Source organism: Hemibagrus wyckioides, linkage group LG14, assembly GCF_019097595.1.
Source record: "Hemibagrus wyckioides isolate EC202008001 linkage group LG14, SWU_Hwy_1.0, whole genome shotgun sequence".
Taxonomy (NCBI): domain Eukaryota; kingdom Metazoa; phylum Chordata; class Actinopteri; order Siluriformes; family Bagridae; genus Hemibagrus; species Hemibagrus wyckioides.
In genome coordinates this window covers 18,981,216-18,997,831 of record NC_080723.1, presented here as the reverse complement: position 1 = coordinate 18,997,831, position 16,616 = coordinate 18,981,216, and the positions used below count along the sequence as shown (strand labels likewise).

Genomic DNA, 16,616 nt, shown 5'->3' with positions numbered 1-16,616 from the left:
ATTTGTTAGAAAGTGTTGTGGAAAGATTCAAACAAAAATATGAGCAGGATATGAACTTTTAGGGACAGAAATCACACACCATGCCGATGGTACTGCTGTTCTGCTTGCTGTTCTTTTTTCCAATGTTTCCTCTGACATAGTGGTCAAATATAATAATAATAATAAGAAGAAGAAGAAGAAGAAGAAGAAGAAGAACTAAAAACGCAACATAACAGAAGAACTTCTAGTTTAAGCCACTCCCACTTCTGTTTTAAATCTAAAAACAGATAAAGACAGTGGCATATTGTTACACAACGAGTCCACTGACATGCCTATGGCAAGGTGCTGTAGATAATGCTAATTTACCTATTCAAAAGTCACAAAATATCCAACACACACAAACGAGACAAAAAGAGCAACAACAATTGATTCATTCATTTATTCATTCATCTTCCAGATATACCAGGACTTCTGTCCAGACCAAAGTGGTTAATGAACATTAATATAACATACAGAATATGATATAAGTAAGGAGTATGTGGAAACAAGACAAAAGTAGAGTTTTAATAGATTCAATAACAGTAGGAACAGTGACTGAATAGAATTGAGGCTATTTAGGAACCTGATAGCGATACCCAATACAGATACTTTTCATTCATTTGATCTCATGAGCTCATGACACTGGGTGTGAGTCAGAAGTCCATCCTGAATGGGCCACTTGTCCACCACAGGGCACCATCCTCGTGCTCTTTCACACCTCGGGGTAATTTAGACGAGTTAATCCTTTTACTGCCATGTTTTGGGGGGTGGGAAGAAACCAGTGAACCAGGATGGAGCAGACTGAATTAAGGAGCAAAGCCAGAGCTCATAATAATAATAATAATAATAATAATAATAATAATAATAATAATAATAAGTACATTCCATATATTTAAAATTCAGCTCAGGGTTTAAAACCTCTAAATTGGGGGAGGAGATTCTGTGTGTGTGTGTGTGTGTGTGTGTGTGTGTGTGTGTGTGTGTGTGGGTGTGTGTGTGTGTGTAAAAAAGGAGGCGGGAAGGAGAAACAAAGAGGAATGCTGTGATGTCACTCCACACCACACCACACATACAAAGGCTTGAGGGAGAGAAACACTCTACACACACACTTCTGCTGACTGTGTGCCTCTCATTCTAGATGTGAGTATGTGTTTGCTTTCTTCTCTTTTAGCCAGAAATGGAGGTTATAACTGATTTAGCTTCTTTGTTTTGTTCTTGTTGGACATTCTTGAACGGTCTTGAAGATTGTGAATGTATTGGTCTTGCTGTTGTCCATTGTTTGTCTCGGCTTAACGTTTCTGCATGCTGCACAGCTTTTCCTGCTTAGTTTTGGGATTAAAACACAGCTCTTTTATGAGGGTTTCTCCTGATACGTTGATAAGTTAATGTAAATGTAGGACAAAAACAAGAAGTCGTTTTTTGGTGTTGCATTTTAAGTGGCTTTGTTGGCTTGGGGAGAAGCTCACTGAGGAGGAGACACATGGTGAAGTTTACTTTTGAAAAGAGGCCTGCTTTAAAGGCGTGGAGATCTTTTCTGATATGTGTAACCATCAGACAAAGAGTCAGAAAGACTGAAAATGGAGATCCTGTAAATTGTGCAAACCAGACCAACAACTAGCTAGGGGATGAATGAATAATGGGTAATGAGTAAATAAAGCATCTGTGTGAAAGAAAAGAGAGGCTTAACAGCAGCTGAGAGGCACAGAGAGAGAGAACAGAGTACATAGGACAGAAACAGGACTGTATTCAAACAGACTGGCTTTTGTCACCACACACAGAGGTCAGTAAAGGCAGCTGGGTTCATTTGAAACAGAGGTCACGGTCACAAACTCTGCATGTTTAGCATGTGCTGGTTTTTTTTTTTTTTTTTTGAAACTCTCTAGTAACCTGCAATCACCGTTAACTAAACACAAAAGGGCAACTTTTATTTTTAGTGTTTGTGGCCTGTGGCATGTGGAATGATTATTTTGCAAGCCAGTCAAGTTTTGAAGCTTTGAAACTAAGAAATAGAAATCAAGCTAGCAACTTTAAAGCCAAACTTCATTTTTTTTTTTTTTTTTTGTTAGCTAGCATCCTTGAGCAGGCGTAATCTTAGCAAGACAGATAAATCAACAGAGTCTGCAGCTTAGCCAAATATAAACAAATGATCAAGCCACAACATGGCAATATTTGACAAACAATTTCTTAATCTCTCCTTTTAGTGTTAAAAAAAAGTTAAAACTCTTCAAACAGCTGACAAAATGTTAGCAAGCCATCAAGCACAAAGTTAGCTGCCTAATGAATCAAAGCTGTTCATTGAGTCCGTATTAATTGTCACTCACCATTGCTCTGAAACGCCTTCGAAACAATACTAATCAATATTTAAGTACACACACAACAAATATTATTGCCACTCAATTGCAACAGGACCCTCAGTAGTCACCTATGCCGAGGTTAGGTATTGTTCTGACACCTAATAGCTAACAATGAATACCCGGATTTTCTGCTCTCCATTAGCAAAAGGAAGTATTAGCCGGTTGAGTAACACTCCACCTTGAGTAACTGTTGTTTGCTTTGCTGTCATTTTGTTTAATAGATCAAACACAGATTAAAATGATCTCTATTTTTACTTACAAAGGAACACCCTATTTAAATATTTAGCCACTTCCCGTTGGGTGTTAAGTGCTTTAAGCTGTCATACTATAAGCACTTATTACTTTTTGCCTTAATGGCATGATATTCTTTTAAAATTAGGCTACTTTTGTGATCTTCATAACAAGATGTGTTTAAGTAAGACCAACGTAGACTGTATAATATTAATGTAGATCAACTGTGTGCTCTAAGAAAGCTTCATAATGTTTTTCTCTATGTAAATAGTAAATATTTGTGCCCCTGAATAGACAATCACCTGGTCTTTAGCTGCCTAGTTTTTGTCCACTGTTGCCTCATTCCTCTTCTTGCCTGATGTTGTGGCTTGCTGCTGTTGTAGATGATCCATCTCAAGGTTAAGCATGTTGTGTTCCTTTTCTGCTCACCATGTTTGTAAAGAGTGCTTATTTGCATTACGGTAGAGTTCCTGTTAGCTTAAACCAGTTTTAGTATTCTCCTTTGGATTCACTGAGGCTTTTCTGCTCACAGAGCTGCAACTCACTGTTGTTTTTGTTTGTTTGTTTCTTTCACTATTCTGTGTAAAACCCTAGAGAATGGTGTGTGTGTGTGTGTGTGGAAATCCCAGGAGATCAGCAGTGCTACTGAAATGTGATTGGCCGATTGGATAACTGCATGAATGAGCAGGAGTACAGATGTTCCTAAAGATAATAGATTCAAGTATTCTGTTTACATGCAGGGCCTCCCTGGTGTTATGAGGGCCTTAAGCATGCATTCCTACAGTTTATAGCTAGAAGCAGCTTAGATGTTAGAGGGACTTTCAAATATTAGAACTGAATATAGGCTTTGAATATAATATTCAATTAGGCTGGTTGCTTTTGTCCATTCATTGTAGAATAGCGAAGTGACCCTGATCAAGCAGTTACAGGAGATGGATGAATAAACCATTTTGATTCATGGTAACAGGATCATGCTAATCTGTGGCACTTGTCCACAAAGACTCCATTTTTAAATTACACTTTTCCCTTATGAGTTAAACCAGGAGAACAAAAACAAATGAAAACCTGCCAAATAACGCCAGTGTTGTAACGGATTCCTCTCCCGTTACTGTCTTTTTTTTTAGAAAACAAACAAGTACATGCTGATCGTGTGTGCAAGGAATGAGCAGAGCCGAAACAATTGGATCCAGGTGCAGGAGGACAGGGGTAATTCTCTCCTGAGAAGAGGAAAAGGAAGAGGAAATAACTGAACAATCGCATTAGCAGGAGGGCTTCCTGTTTACCTGCAAACACACACTTTCGTGTTTCCCAACACTCTGTACCAGGTCCTTCATAAACCCACACACGCCAATATGCTGCAGCAAATTCTTACAAACATGTACGTCGACCCGGACATCCTGGAGGCGCTGAACGACGAGCAGAAGAAGACGCTCTTCCTGAAGATGAGAGAGGAGCAAGTGCGCCGTTGGAAGGAGCGAGAGGAGAAGGAGGAGAAGGAAGGCAGGATGGAGATACCCAGGCCAAGGAAAGGTAGGAATAATGTACCAAACATCAGGATGTCTGTTATTTATATCATTACCAGTCATCCAGAAATACAGATTATTGGCTGTACTTTAGATAACGTTGGAACGGGGGGGTCAGTGAGGGAGGTTTTAGATTCACTGATTATACTAGAATGTTAAATCCACTATTAAACCAATTATACCAAACCAAAGTGAAACATATTAAGGCACATCAGAACATCGCATCACCATCATTCATCGGATATGAAGCAGTGCGTCACATCTATAATGATCTAACAGGAAATCTGAGCCTTTTTTTTGCCCAGCACACTGACCTCAGTATGAGAATGCTGGGATTCATTAACCACTCTGAGACATTCTCCAGCTGTAGTGGCACTGAAACTCTCAAAACAAATCATGTCCTGTTTCAGACATTCTCCATGTCTTCTGTATGGCTGAGTGCTTATAGGGTCTTGTATACCTTTAGGACAAAATGACCAAGACACAAAGTTTAGTGTGTAAGCTTTCACAGACTTCATTATCTCGAGTAAGAGAATGGACGTATGTGTGTGTGTGTAAAGATAAGTACTTTCTAAATATCTTATAAATCCTCTTGAATTTCTTTGCAAGCCATTAAAATGGCATCATCTTTTGGGTATATTTTAACATGTTATGTGAAAACTGCATTGTATCAATGCCCTGAAGTTGTATTTTTTTCATGTAATTCATGAGACACAACTCTTAAGTAACTTCATTTGTTCCCCCACATAATTATATAATGTCTTTTATACTGTAACCAAACTCCTTTCAAATTCCAATCAAGCTTCTCATAACTCTCTCACGCTCTGTCTCTTACAGTCTACTTGCATGTAAAACCGCAGCTAAGTAGCATCGAATAGCATTCGTCTTTTTGACCTCGTGCACCTTACAGGTTTGAAATATTCTAATACTTATTTCAGAAGCACGTAGTGTGAGAATAGACTTTAGGGAACACAAGACATGAATAGACATGTGGAATGTGAGGCATCTTGCCTGCAGAATATCTTGGAGGACTTTGGGGACATGTTCCTCAGGAAAGAAAACATGCACCACGTTCGACTGCGCAGGAATCTGGTGCATCCGCATTCTCGCCCCCGATGTTTTCTTATTTGGAAACCTGTCCCTATCTATAGAGCTCTACATGTGTTTTATGACTTGTGGTCTAAAAGTGTCACAGCAAATAGATCCTTTGTGTTTCATGTATAATCATGTGGTTTGTGTCTTTTCTTTCTGTCAAAGCCTGGGTTGAGGCTGTTCCTTTCTACAGCTCAGAGTTCTTTTATCTCTGTCTTTTTTTGTTTTGATAAATAGCCTGTTTATAAAGCATGCTTTTCTTAGTTCGTTCAATGCGTCAGCGCTGCATCAGAGGTCTGAGCAGACGTTGACTCAGCACTAGGTCTGAAATCTGACCTGTTTGTACACACTGCTGCTGTTTCTGGTGGCTGGTGAGTTATTTACACAGTAGTACAAAACCGGAGTTTGCACCTGTATTTTTCCACAACAGGTGATACCCTTAAAAATAAATTAAATCAATTAGTCCAAGAAATATGATGCTCTTCTTCAGGAATACGTCAGGAACTTCGTTTTAGCAAGAAAGCTGAACACAATTATTGAAATTAATCTAGGAGAGTGACCGAGACGGCAAATACCTTTTCAATGGTCTTCCTCATTCTCTCTCTCTGTCTGGACGTTATGTACTTTCTCGTATGCCTCAGGGTGATTTAATACAATAAAAGCTGCTCAGGGGTTCAAAAACATAAACGAGTTCTGTGTGTTTGAACGCACTGACCCGATCAGTGGCAGACAACACACACATGTGCACACGCCCTCATTATCCAGAAGACACAGACGCCCTGCTCTTCACACGCGCGGTTTGTGTGTTTACAAATTGCTAAATTATAATGGTAGCCACGTGCATAGCAGTGTGACCTGTGACACATGTAGACCAGCAAGAACAAAAATAACAAGTGTGCTAATCTGCATAAAGCACACAGGCCTTCATCTAAACGGTGCTGCATTTATGAAACATTTGAAATGAATAATGCATAATAAAAAGCATGTGTCACAAACGACGTAAAAAAGTATAAAGCATCCTGAAAATTGAAATTGGACTGCTTTCTATTAATCAAGCTGTTCATGATCAACTTCCCTATTAGGATACAACACCAATATCAGAAATTGCATCAAGCACCAGTCTAAAAGGATCAATACCCGCTCATCTACTTAGCCAAAGTGTAAATGTATTGATAAAATGACAAGTGAGTGTAACTTCAGCATAGTTAGAATTTATAAAATCCTATAAAATTTTATCCTATAAAATCCTCCTGTATTAATAGCACAGTTTCCATAAGATGTTATATTTATTAATTTATTTATTGATATTTATTTATTTTGCCGATTTGTTCAAGTTCATTTTATCTGTATAGCTCTTTTAACAGTGGAAATCGTCAAGCTTTACAAAAAATATAAAAATCTAGAATAAATTCATTCAAAATAAATTCATATTCATCCCTAATGATTAAGCCCGAGACAGCTGTGATGAGAAAAAAACTCCCTGAGACGATGTGAGGAAGAAACCTTGAGAGGAACCAGACTCAAAATCCTCATCTGGGTGACACCAGAGAGTGAGATTATAAATAATGTCCTTTTATAATGTCCTTTCCATGACTCTATATAGCTAAATGGAGTTGTGTAGCTGATTTGTTTTCACGGTGCATATTCCGTACGTGTTTCTTGGATGTCTATAGATTTGCATTTGTGTTTCAGAAAACGGTTTGCATGTACGCTCTTTTGCATCTGTATCAGTAGGGTGATCTACGTAATCTTGGTGATCTACGTGAGCTAGATGGGTAATCTTGGTGATCTACGTGAGCTTTAACAGGGATGAGATGGAGTATTTGGAAGTGGATTTCTTCTGTGATGCTGGAGACTATGAAGTTATAAAGACTGTGTCTTAAATGGTCGCAGATGATTAATTCCGTGCATTTTTCTCTTCCCCCCCCCCCCATTGCTCCTATTCTTCTCTTTTGGTCTCCATTACTTCCTGCTATGCCGGTGTCGCATAGTAGAGCTGTTTTTTTTTGTTTTTTTTTAAACTATCGGTAATATTTCTCATCATAACTCTCTCCGGCTTGGTTGTTGTGATGTCTCTGTCTTGAGTACATTTATCATGGAATGTTGCTTTGTGTTGTGAAGCTACATGCTGATGTTTTGAAGGTATCTTTCCATTGTTATATAAACACCACCAAGGTAATGATCGTTAATCATGTGGCATGCGCTCAGATGCTGACGTTACATACGCAATACGATACGGTTGCATCACTCTGGAATACACCGGAGCTAAGCCTGAGCACTGTTTGAGAGAAACATGAAGATTACATGCAATTAAAGGGTGGTACAGGAAGCCGGTGTGTGTTCGGCATTCAGTTTAATTGCATTATTAGTAGTAAAATAATGTTTGCCTAGCTTCGGTAAAGACCAAGGTCAGAAAATGATTCATTAAATCACATCACGCTGTTTGTCAAATTGATGTGTCTCTAAAATACTAAATTACTCAGAATTTAAAGATTTTAAAGACGTTTTAAAGACGTGGAACGTTGGAGCCAATTAGTTTCTTCATGGAAAAGGTGTAGTTTAAATTGTAAGAGAAAAACATGCAGCATCTGTAACATCTGTGGTTCAGCTTACAATCTCATAAAATGAGAGAAAATCGATGAAAAACAACCATTAAAGGAGCAATATGTAAATTTTAAGTATAACAAGCCATACAATAATCATCATTTGAATTCTACCTGTGGCTTGGAATAATAGCTAGTTGCATAGTTCCGGGTTTTGTTTTCTGTTTACATTTTTTTTCTGACCCAGAAACAGGATCCACCCCCAGATTCAGCTCTGTATACCTTTTTGTTGCCTTTTAAGGATACAGTACATCGATCAAAAGGGGTGGAGACAGTTGGGTAAATTCCAATAGTTGTCAGTGTTTTCATTGCGATTCCAGTTCACCTTATACCCAACAGAGGCTTTAAATATTACAGAGCTGTTCTAAGGAGAATAGAGGAAGTTCCATAGGCATGGCTGTAAAGATGAATGAAATGGTGGGTGAAGGAGTGCTTGACCATGTGCATTTTGAAAAAGGACCTTAAATTTCCAGGCATTATCACCTTCACAAATCAGAAGTGAAAGTACGTTCCAGATATGAAACCTGAGCTATGAGAGGCATGTAGATGAATTGGATGACTGATTTGTCCTCAAATTCACATTGGAAATGTAGAGAAATACAGAATAGCTATTCAGAGTCGTGTTGCTAAAGCCTTCCCTGTGAAAATCCCTTAAACCTTTGTGCTCAGAGTCCACTTGGTTTAGACTCCAGGTTCCCTGAAACCCTGTATAGGATATGAGGTTCAGAAAATGGATAGCTGGATGGTTTATGTACTTATTAAAGTTAGCAGTGAGTGTAATTACAAGGTGAATGCACCCAGTATACTGGCCTGCAGATTTACTATCTAAGAATAATCAGTGATTGGATGAATATAAGACAAAAGTGTTTTAATTAATAAAATGTGTACATTAGGGCATGCTTATTAAAGTCATTGGACCAGAGTTGTTGTGGTGATGGTGTTTGTTGTTGTAAATAAAATACAAATGAATATATTTATCACAAAGTTGCTGTGACTATCGAAAAGCCAACTTGCCAGAATGGTTCCAGTGAAAAGATCATTTATTGCATCACACCGCCCTCTGCTGGTGACTCTGTGGATTACATTTTAGTGATGGAAATTCCGGATCTTTTTTAGTGAGTCAGATTGTTCGGCTCACGAAACAGTTTTTTGTCTCTTTATTTTTCAATAACTCCTCGTTGCTATTTTTCTTCTAACAGAGCTTTTTGATATCTTGACCAGAGATTATTTCGCTTTTCTTTCACCTACCTACTACACAAACGCGTCATCTTTCACGAGTCGACTCTCGGTCAGCGTTGAGTAAAAGAGTCGACTCCTTGAACGACACATCTTTTGTCTGCTTTTTTTTTCCTGTCACGTTTTTAATACTAAGTAAATAATTTCTGATAATTAGCCTCCACATACATTTTCTGAACTACTACATACTATTTTGTCAGCAACATATTTTTAAAAAGGCATAAAAGACATCACTGATTCATCACATAATTTTGACCTCTATGAGGTGTAGTGTATCTGATGTAATGAGGTATAATGGGTCCCTTTTTATATTTTCTCTCTTTCTAGCCACTTTCAAGAAAGTGAGTTGGCTCCTGGGACGAGATGGAGACGTGCATGTGCGTGTTATCGGAGAGACGGACGAGTTCAAATCATCCAAACTTCTCCTGTCTGAACTCGGGGAAAGGAAAGAGAACAACCTCAACACCACCAACAGGTACTGATGCCCTCAGAGGTAAAATAGAGTTCAGGAAAACAACAGGCTACACCTCCTCCTGAATAGCAGGTGTAGAATAGTGACGATGAAGTTATTTTTAGTCCTGTAATCGTCACTATTCACGTCATTTACTCCAGTCTCAAAGTAACAGGATAAACCTACTCAAGTAAATACCATGTAATTCAGAGGTTAAAGAGTCTGAATGGTGGCGGAAGAATTGTTTTCATTCCAGCTAATTATGAAGAAAGGAAAAAGGGGCGGTTTGTTGACTTCAGTGCTTTGTTGTTCAGTTCATCAGGAGTACATGTACCATTAAAAATAGTAAAAGTAATGAATCAAATTCATTCAATAATCCTCTTGCCTCATGGTGAGACGCACCTTACATTTAAATTGCTTCTTTTTGTGATAAAGGGCCTAAAATAGTAGCACGTAAAAAGTTTTGTCTTTTTTATTTTCCTTTAAATATAATGTTCACATAATTGCTTCAATAATATAATTGTTTGCAAAATGGCACAGAGAGTCTGTATTTGTGTCCAGAGCTGCTTCATTTAACTGAAAATCCATAATAAACATAAAAATGTATATACTTTCATTCCAGTCTTACTTTTATAAAGGTATTTGGTGGACAAAGTGCTAAACAAAGCTCTAAAGTGCAAAATTGCCTTTCATAATAGCAGTCCATTTTATAATTCATCATGAAATGTGTAAAAAATTATATATATATTTATGTATTTGATTTCTGATACATGTACTGATACTCAACATGCTATGATTATTAGTATTATTATTAATGTGCAAAACCGCTTGCTATTTTAAAACCAGTTACGTTCTCCAATACAGTTCTACGGTGAAACCTAGCATCCTATAACATATTAGCAACATTGCTGACTGTTTATATGACTGTTTGTGTATGCTTCACAAACAACTTCTCCTTGTAAAATCTTCCATCACAAGAGACCTAAACCTTATCAGCAGAACAGATTTAGCCGGTAGCTACAGCACAACACTAGAGTAGAACACGTCAGACAGGTCCCGGGTTGATCCAACACATTTGGAGACAAGAGAATGACTTGAATGTGTGATTTTCTCCCTTTAACTTCCAGCAGTGATAAACTCTCACAGCAGTGTTTTTCCTCTGAACAGACCTCAGACTACTGGACATCTCAAAAGCAGCCTGGACATCAGAGGGAACCAAAAGGACAGCAATAAGCCCGGGATAGAGCTGCTGCTCAGAGTATGTAGAAGTATACTAACATTTCATCTATATTTCAACCTATGTTTATGAATTTTGCTATTCCTATTTAAATGAACATATTAGATAGCATTTTTCTTCATAAACATATTGAGCATCATTTGACTGGAATGATGGAGGTCAGGGTTCCGAAGCAAACTCCATCACACACTCTCTAACACTCTCTAGACGAAGTATCTGAGGCTGAGATTACATTTATCGTACTCTGAAATTAATCACACCCATTGTTACACAAAATACCGGCTTGACAATATGGCAGAAACATAACAATAAATTGAATAATTTTCCATGATATAAAACCCATGCTACCAATCTGCAAAATAACATATGGTTTCAGTGACACATTTATTCATTTCATTTTTCAAAATCAATTTTAATGGATTCAGGAGGGAAAGAAGAAAGAAATATAGATCCAGTTCGATCCAATTTGTAAGGAACAACTGAGTCAATCAGTGTTATAGAGGTACTAAGTGAGCACTGTGGCATCATTTATCACAATATCAAGGTCGTAATCACTACACTGCCAAGTCAGACACGCAAAATAAACCAGCTGACAGAAAACGTTTGTATCTACACCTGTTTCAATCATGTTTCATCTGTACATGGTCTATATATCTTCATCTTTATATTGACTTCACCCAGTGTATTTATTTCCTGTACTGTATATGTGGTTACATTTACAGAAAGCAGAACAGATGAACCACTCCAACACTCTTCCATACAACAACAGTCACTGCACAGAGGAGGTGAAGAACCAAACGGACGACTCTTCAAATCTGATAACGCCTAAATCATACAGGACGGACAGAGAGCCATCCGTAGTGGCGAGACTGAACCAGTTCAGCTTGCAGAAAAACACTGTGGAGCGAGACGAACAGGAAAGAGGTAAATGGGTGAGGAGTGAAACGATAAGCTCCTGGGTTTAAATTGGGAACTAGGGAAATTTGCAATGATTTTATTTGTTTGTTTGCTTGTTTGTTTTTATTCTTTATTTTTTTCCATTCTGTCATGAGAGCAGGAGGTCAGAAGCGAAGCTCATAGATTAATGAAACGTCTTGTTCGTTAACAGGAGGAGAGTGTAACACATCAGCTACTCATGAATATTCATATCAGTAGCTGCTTTTAACATGATTATGGTTGGTTGGGGAAAATGACCGTTTTTTATTTGATAGTTTACTGAATAGAAGCAAGTAGGAAAATCTGTTAAAAATATCGCAGACGGGTGGGATGTGTCAGAATTTCTTGAAAGCAAGATTTTAAAATAAATTAAATATTTTAAAAAATCTGAAAATATGACACTAATGCAATAATTATTTATTTATTTATTTTATTGAAATAAGAGGCCACGTTACTCACAGAAGTAACACCTTTGTGCTAAGGCGTGGAGCTGGTGATTCATTGACGTGTCTGTTGAAACGAGTGCCATCTAGTGGCTATATAGTGGAACTGCATCTGAGGCATACATTCTGTTTTTTCTAAACCGAGAATGAAGCACTACATTAAAACCGACTTTTGCTGCTGGAAATCTTCTGCACTTTATACTCTACACCTATTACAACATTAAACCTCAATAAAATTATAATACTCTGATCTAAATGTATATTTAAAAAAAAGCAAGGCCGTGAATGAGAAGCTCTCCCCTAACAGTATCCTAAATCATTAAAGATCCCGTACAGCTGATCTCGGAGCAGGTTATATCTGCATCTTGCATTCGTTTTCCTCAGCTGGCTCGAGTTCTGCTCCATCACTGTAGACCCTGCTTCCTTTAATAGCACTTACACGGTCAGTCCCTGGTTACTTGAGTTCATCTGTCTGCTCGGTAAATTTTTAGCTCTATCTGCAATGTTGTGCAACTGATCACGGCCCACGGCTGTGGCCCTAGGAGACGCCACGGTGTGTACTCTCCCAAAATATTCCCGTAGTTTCCTGCTTAATAATTTCTTGTCATGGAAACTGGTATATACTGATTGTGCACACACACACACATACATATATATATATACTGTACATGTCTCTAAAGAAACAAGGGGTATTAAAGAAAGAAAGAAAGCATGACACTGCGACATAGCACAGTGTAACAGCATTTTTGGCAGCAATAAAATATTCAATGAAACTTGTATAGAATTAAATCAAATTTACAATTTTTATAGTGAACAAAACATATTGGCAAAAGATCAGAATTATTATCAGAATATTGGAATATACATGAAGTTTTTGAAACGTACGTATTTGTTTACTTGTTTGTTTATCTGTTACTCAGTGACATTTCAGTGAGTTGAATGTGTTTAATTATAATGATAATACAACTGCATAAGAAAGAACCTTAAATCTTCCCACAATCTGTCAGCTTTGTGATTGAAATTCACTAAAGTAGAAAATTACATGTCCTCTTTGTAAGGCAGATTTGACGAGCAAAAACCGGTAGACTTTTGTTTGGTGTGTATAAATGTGCTCAGTACACACACAGCTCATGTGAACAAAACCAGAAACTCCGAATTGTAAAGCCTGCTGAGCTGCTGGATGAACCCTCAGTCTGTCGCTTCACTATCAGACTCTAATATAAAGCACGTCTGTACAGTTTACGACTTTGAGCAGTTCATATAATTTTTACCTTCATTTAGATCAGGAGGAATTCAGCTTTTGTGTGTGTGTGTGTGTGTGTGTGAGGTAGAGAGAGAAAGAAAGAAAGAGGGAAGACTTACACCCTAGTCTCCATGGCGACAGCCTGACGCAGTCGCAGGGTCACGGCTGCAGAGAACGGACACATTAAGAGGAAGTACAGATCAAAGGGCAGACACAGACCGAGACAGCGAGAGCGAAGGAAAGAGACTGAAATAAAACAGAGAGAGAGAGAGACAGACAGACAATGTGTGTGTGAGAGACAAGTGAGAAGGAGTGGGAAGCGAGAGTAACGGGTGAAGGAGAGCTGTAGGGTGCATCGTGTCAGCTGGAAGAAAACGAACCTTTCATGGGTGAGAGTGAGAGACTGAAATAGAGAGAGACAGACGTGGAGAAAAAAGACAAAGAGAAAGTGACAGAGAGCGGATGTAGCGAGAGAGAGAGAGACGTACAGTCAGGGAGAGGAAGACAAGGAGAGAGACACAGAAAACAGACAGAGAGACAGATGGGGGAGAAAGACAAAGTGAGTGAGACACACAAGAAGGAGAAAGAGAGGAAGATTCTGAGAGCGAGACAAAGAGAGAGATAGCTAGCTCTAGGCTCTAAGCCTTCAGGGAGAAGCTAAAAATACAGTCTGTGCCCTCATCCGGCTGCTCCTCCGGATCTGAACAGCGTTCGTCCCTCTATCCTGTTCTCATCCGTCCGCCACATCATTCCATCGATTTTGATTCAAAGACGTTATTAATGACGCTTTAATTTAGCCTTAGTTATACGTTATTTTTTTTATCTGAATCAGTTACAGAACTTTTCTTTAGCCTACATATCTTGCCTTACCATAGCTTACCTTATGATTTTGTTGCTTTTTAAACGTTTATTTATCCATGATGAAAACATTTCCATTAGCCTGATGCTTTCTGTTTGAGCATAATCTTTGAGTTCCGGTTACAGCTAGCTAATACAAGAGAAGGACGAGCACAAAAAAAAGCTAGCTGATCTTTTTCTAACCCCACTAGAAATTGGCATTTTATTTAGCCCTAAAGAAAATGTGCAACTATTTGGTACTGTTTATATAGTTATGGGATGCGCAAAAGCTAAAGAAATTGTTCTAACTGTTAGCACACAGCTACCTTTTGCTACCTTCTTAAATAACAACTGATACAGTCATCGACTTTATGACAGTCTCATAGTTTATCTGTCCATTAATATGGTTAGGCTGGCTAACTAGTATAATGTTACCTTTTTGCTGTTTTAGAGGAACTAACTATTGCTATATCTACTGAAATCGCTAGCTAGCTATGTTAGCTGACTGACACCTTTTCAATTTTAATGAGTTCACATCAGTGTGGTTGGCTAGTTAGCTAGCTAAGCAAGCGACACTGCTATTCATGAAAGTTATAACCGAATTCCAGTCAGTCGTTTGAAATAAAACACGGCCGAACAGATTTCGTATGCTAACGAAAGAGTTAAAGGGTACTTTTATTAGCAGTTCAAATCTTGTTAAGCAGAAATGTTTTGGTAATGTACATTTCACTGAGAAAACACCAATTATTAATGCACAACTTGTAGAGAGATTTAAAGAATCAATTATTTTATCCATCCTTAATCACAACCCAGGAAGAAAAACTGTATATATTGAATCCTCAGCTGGTCTGTGTCCTGCTCGTAAAAGCTTTCTACAAGCAGTGGAGATTTACAGCCAATAAAAACAGCTTATCATTACAAGACCAGGACAGATGATTGAATGTTTGGGTGAGCCTGAGGTTGAGGTTAACCCATGTCATTTCCCAAGTTTTATTGACACACACACTCTCTCTCTCTCTCTCTCTCTCTCTGCAGGAGTGGCAAGCGAACAAGGGCTCAGTTCTCCCTTCGGAAGCCGTGTGGCTCAGCTAAGGATGAACTTTAACTCACCGAACACGAAAGTCCCCTCACCATGCACTAAACCACCCATTCCTACCAAGCCGGCTCATCTTCTGACTGCTGCCTCTGTCAGATAAACAGCAAAGACTGACAGAGAAAACCAAATCACTTCAGATAAACACTAGCTACGAGTTCCTGATTGTTTAACATTAGCATAACTGTAAATAATACGTTGGTGCGCAAAGCAAAGTCTCCAGCGCCACCGCACAAGGGACTATTTCAGTCGGTTGTACGGATATACAGCAGGCTGTGGTGTCAGTGCGGAAGAAATAAAAGGTGATCTACTGTATATGATATCACAACCCTTTCAATCACTCCACTGCTGCAAGTCGATACGCACAGCCTGGACTTTAGCAATACATCCTATTTTTTTAACAAGCTGTGACATCCACTGTAGCTCCTCTAAGCCTTTTTTATATATACACACACACACACCATTTTTATCCAGTGACAGAAGACCAAAGACGTTTCTAGATGTTTTCTACTTGTTATTGAATGTGTTTTGTAAATACAATGATGTAACAAAAATGCAAATAAAACTTGTTGGGTTTCAAATACTTTTCCATATTGTAGTTCATACCGAGAGGGAAACGAAAATCATTCTACTTTTAAAGGTCCAGTCACTAGTATTAAAAAAAACAAAACAATGCAGTTTTGCAATGCAATTGGAAGAAAATAACATTTAAATAAACAACATTCACTTAGTAGTTTCTAAAGTGCCAAAAGTTCTCCACAATATATACCAGCACTTTAGCAGCTCAGTTATATGTATTTGAAGTGATGGATGTGGATGTTCTTCCTCCAGGAGCACGATGGCTCTGGGGTTGGGGGTTCGATTCCTTCCTGTACCCTGTTACAGCACCGAACACTGCCGCTTTCTTCAGCATGCAGTCTGTGATATCAAGATGAAGCGTTTTGCATTCACATTCAGTTTTGATAATCTACAGGTTGGGAAATGATCTCATGTAGGAAGAGCCTTCCAAGGTTTTAAGATTTTCACTGAGAGTACTTTCTCCTGGTGGACTTGTATGAGGTCACTCTGGAAAACTCGCCTCCAGCTTCCTTAGCCTCTGTCTGATTGCCTGGCAGTGTGGCCTCCGGCACTGTGCACTTGGATTGGATGCCGTGGCAGGTCTCGTCCCAGTGGATGCTGTAGGTCGTAAAAAGTAAGATTGAGGCTGCTGACCATGGCTGGGATAGGACTGTTTGCCCCAAGCATGGCAAGCTGCCTTAAGACTAGCTCCCTTTACACTAAGATTGTATAGCGAGCCTGTAAAAAAAAAACCCAGATAT

At 38.6% G+C, this 16,616-nt stretch overlaps 1 protein-coding gene across 2 annotated transcripts; it reads left to right on the top strand.

Moving 5' to 3' along the window:
* Positions 1 to 1,022: 1,022 nt before the first annotated feature.
* On the top strand, positions 1,023 to 15,862 carry zgc:92242 (uncharacterized protein LOC436899 homolog). Of its 2 annotated transcripts, none has more exons than XM_058408809.1 (6): positions 1,023 to 1,158; positions 3,728 to 4,133; positions 9,385 to 9,532; positions 10,676 to 10,766; positions 11,468 to 11,669; positions 15,240 to 15,862. In XM_058408809.1, exons 2-6 carry the CDS (start codon positions 3,956 to 3,958, stop codon positions 15,398 to 15,400), a joined length of 780 nt encoding a protein of 259 aa, XP_058264792.1. In that variant the 5' UTR covers positions 1,023 to 1,158; positions 3,728 to 3,955; the 3' UTR covers positions 15,401 to 15,862. The 2 variants fall into 2 exon arrangements, with proteins under 2 accessions (XP_058264792.1, XP_058264793.1); XM_058408810.1 differs by having other exon boundaries at positions 1,144 to 1,162.
* Positions 15,863 to 16,616: the final 754 nt, after the last annotated feature.

What these genes read in the sequence shown, in the direction of transcription:
- zgc:92242 (XM_058408809.1), top strand. Translation starts at nt 3,956, where the DNA reads ATGCTGCAGCAAATTCTTACAAACATGTACGTCGACCCGGACATCCTG. An exon ending in GATACCCAGGCCAAGGAAAG is followed by an intron (nt 4,134 to 9,384) that starts GTAGGAATAATG and finishes CTCTCTTTCTAG; the next exon opens with CCACTTTCAAGAAAGTGAGT. An exon ending in AACCTCAACACCACCAACAG is followed by an intron (nt 9,533 to 10,675) that starts GTACTGATGCCC and finishes TCCTCTGAACAG; the next exon opens with ACCTCAGACTACTGGACATC.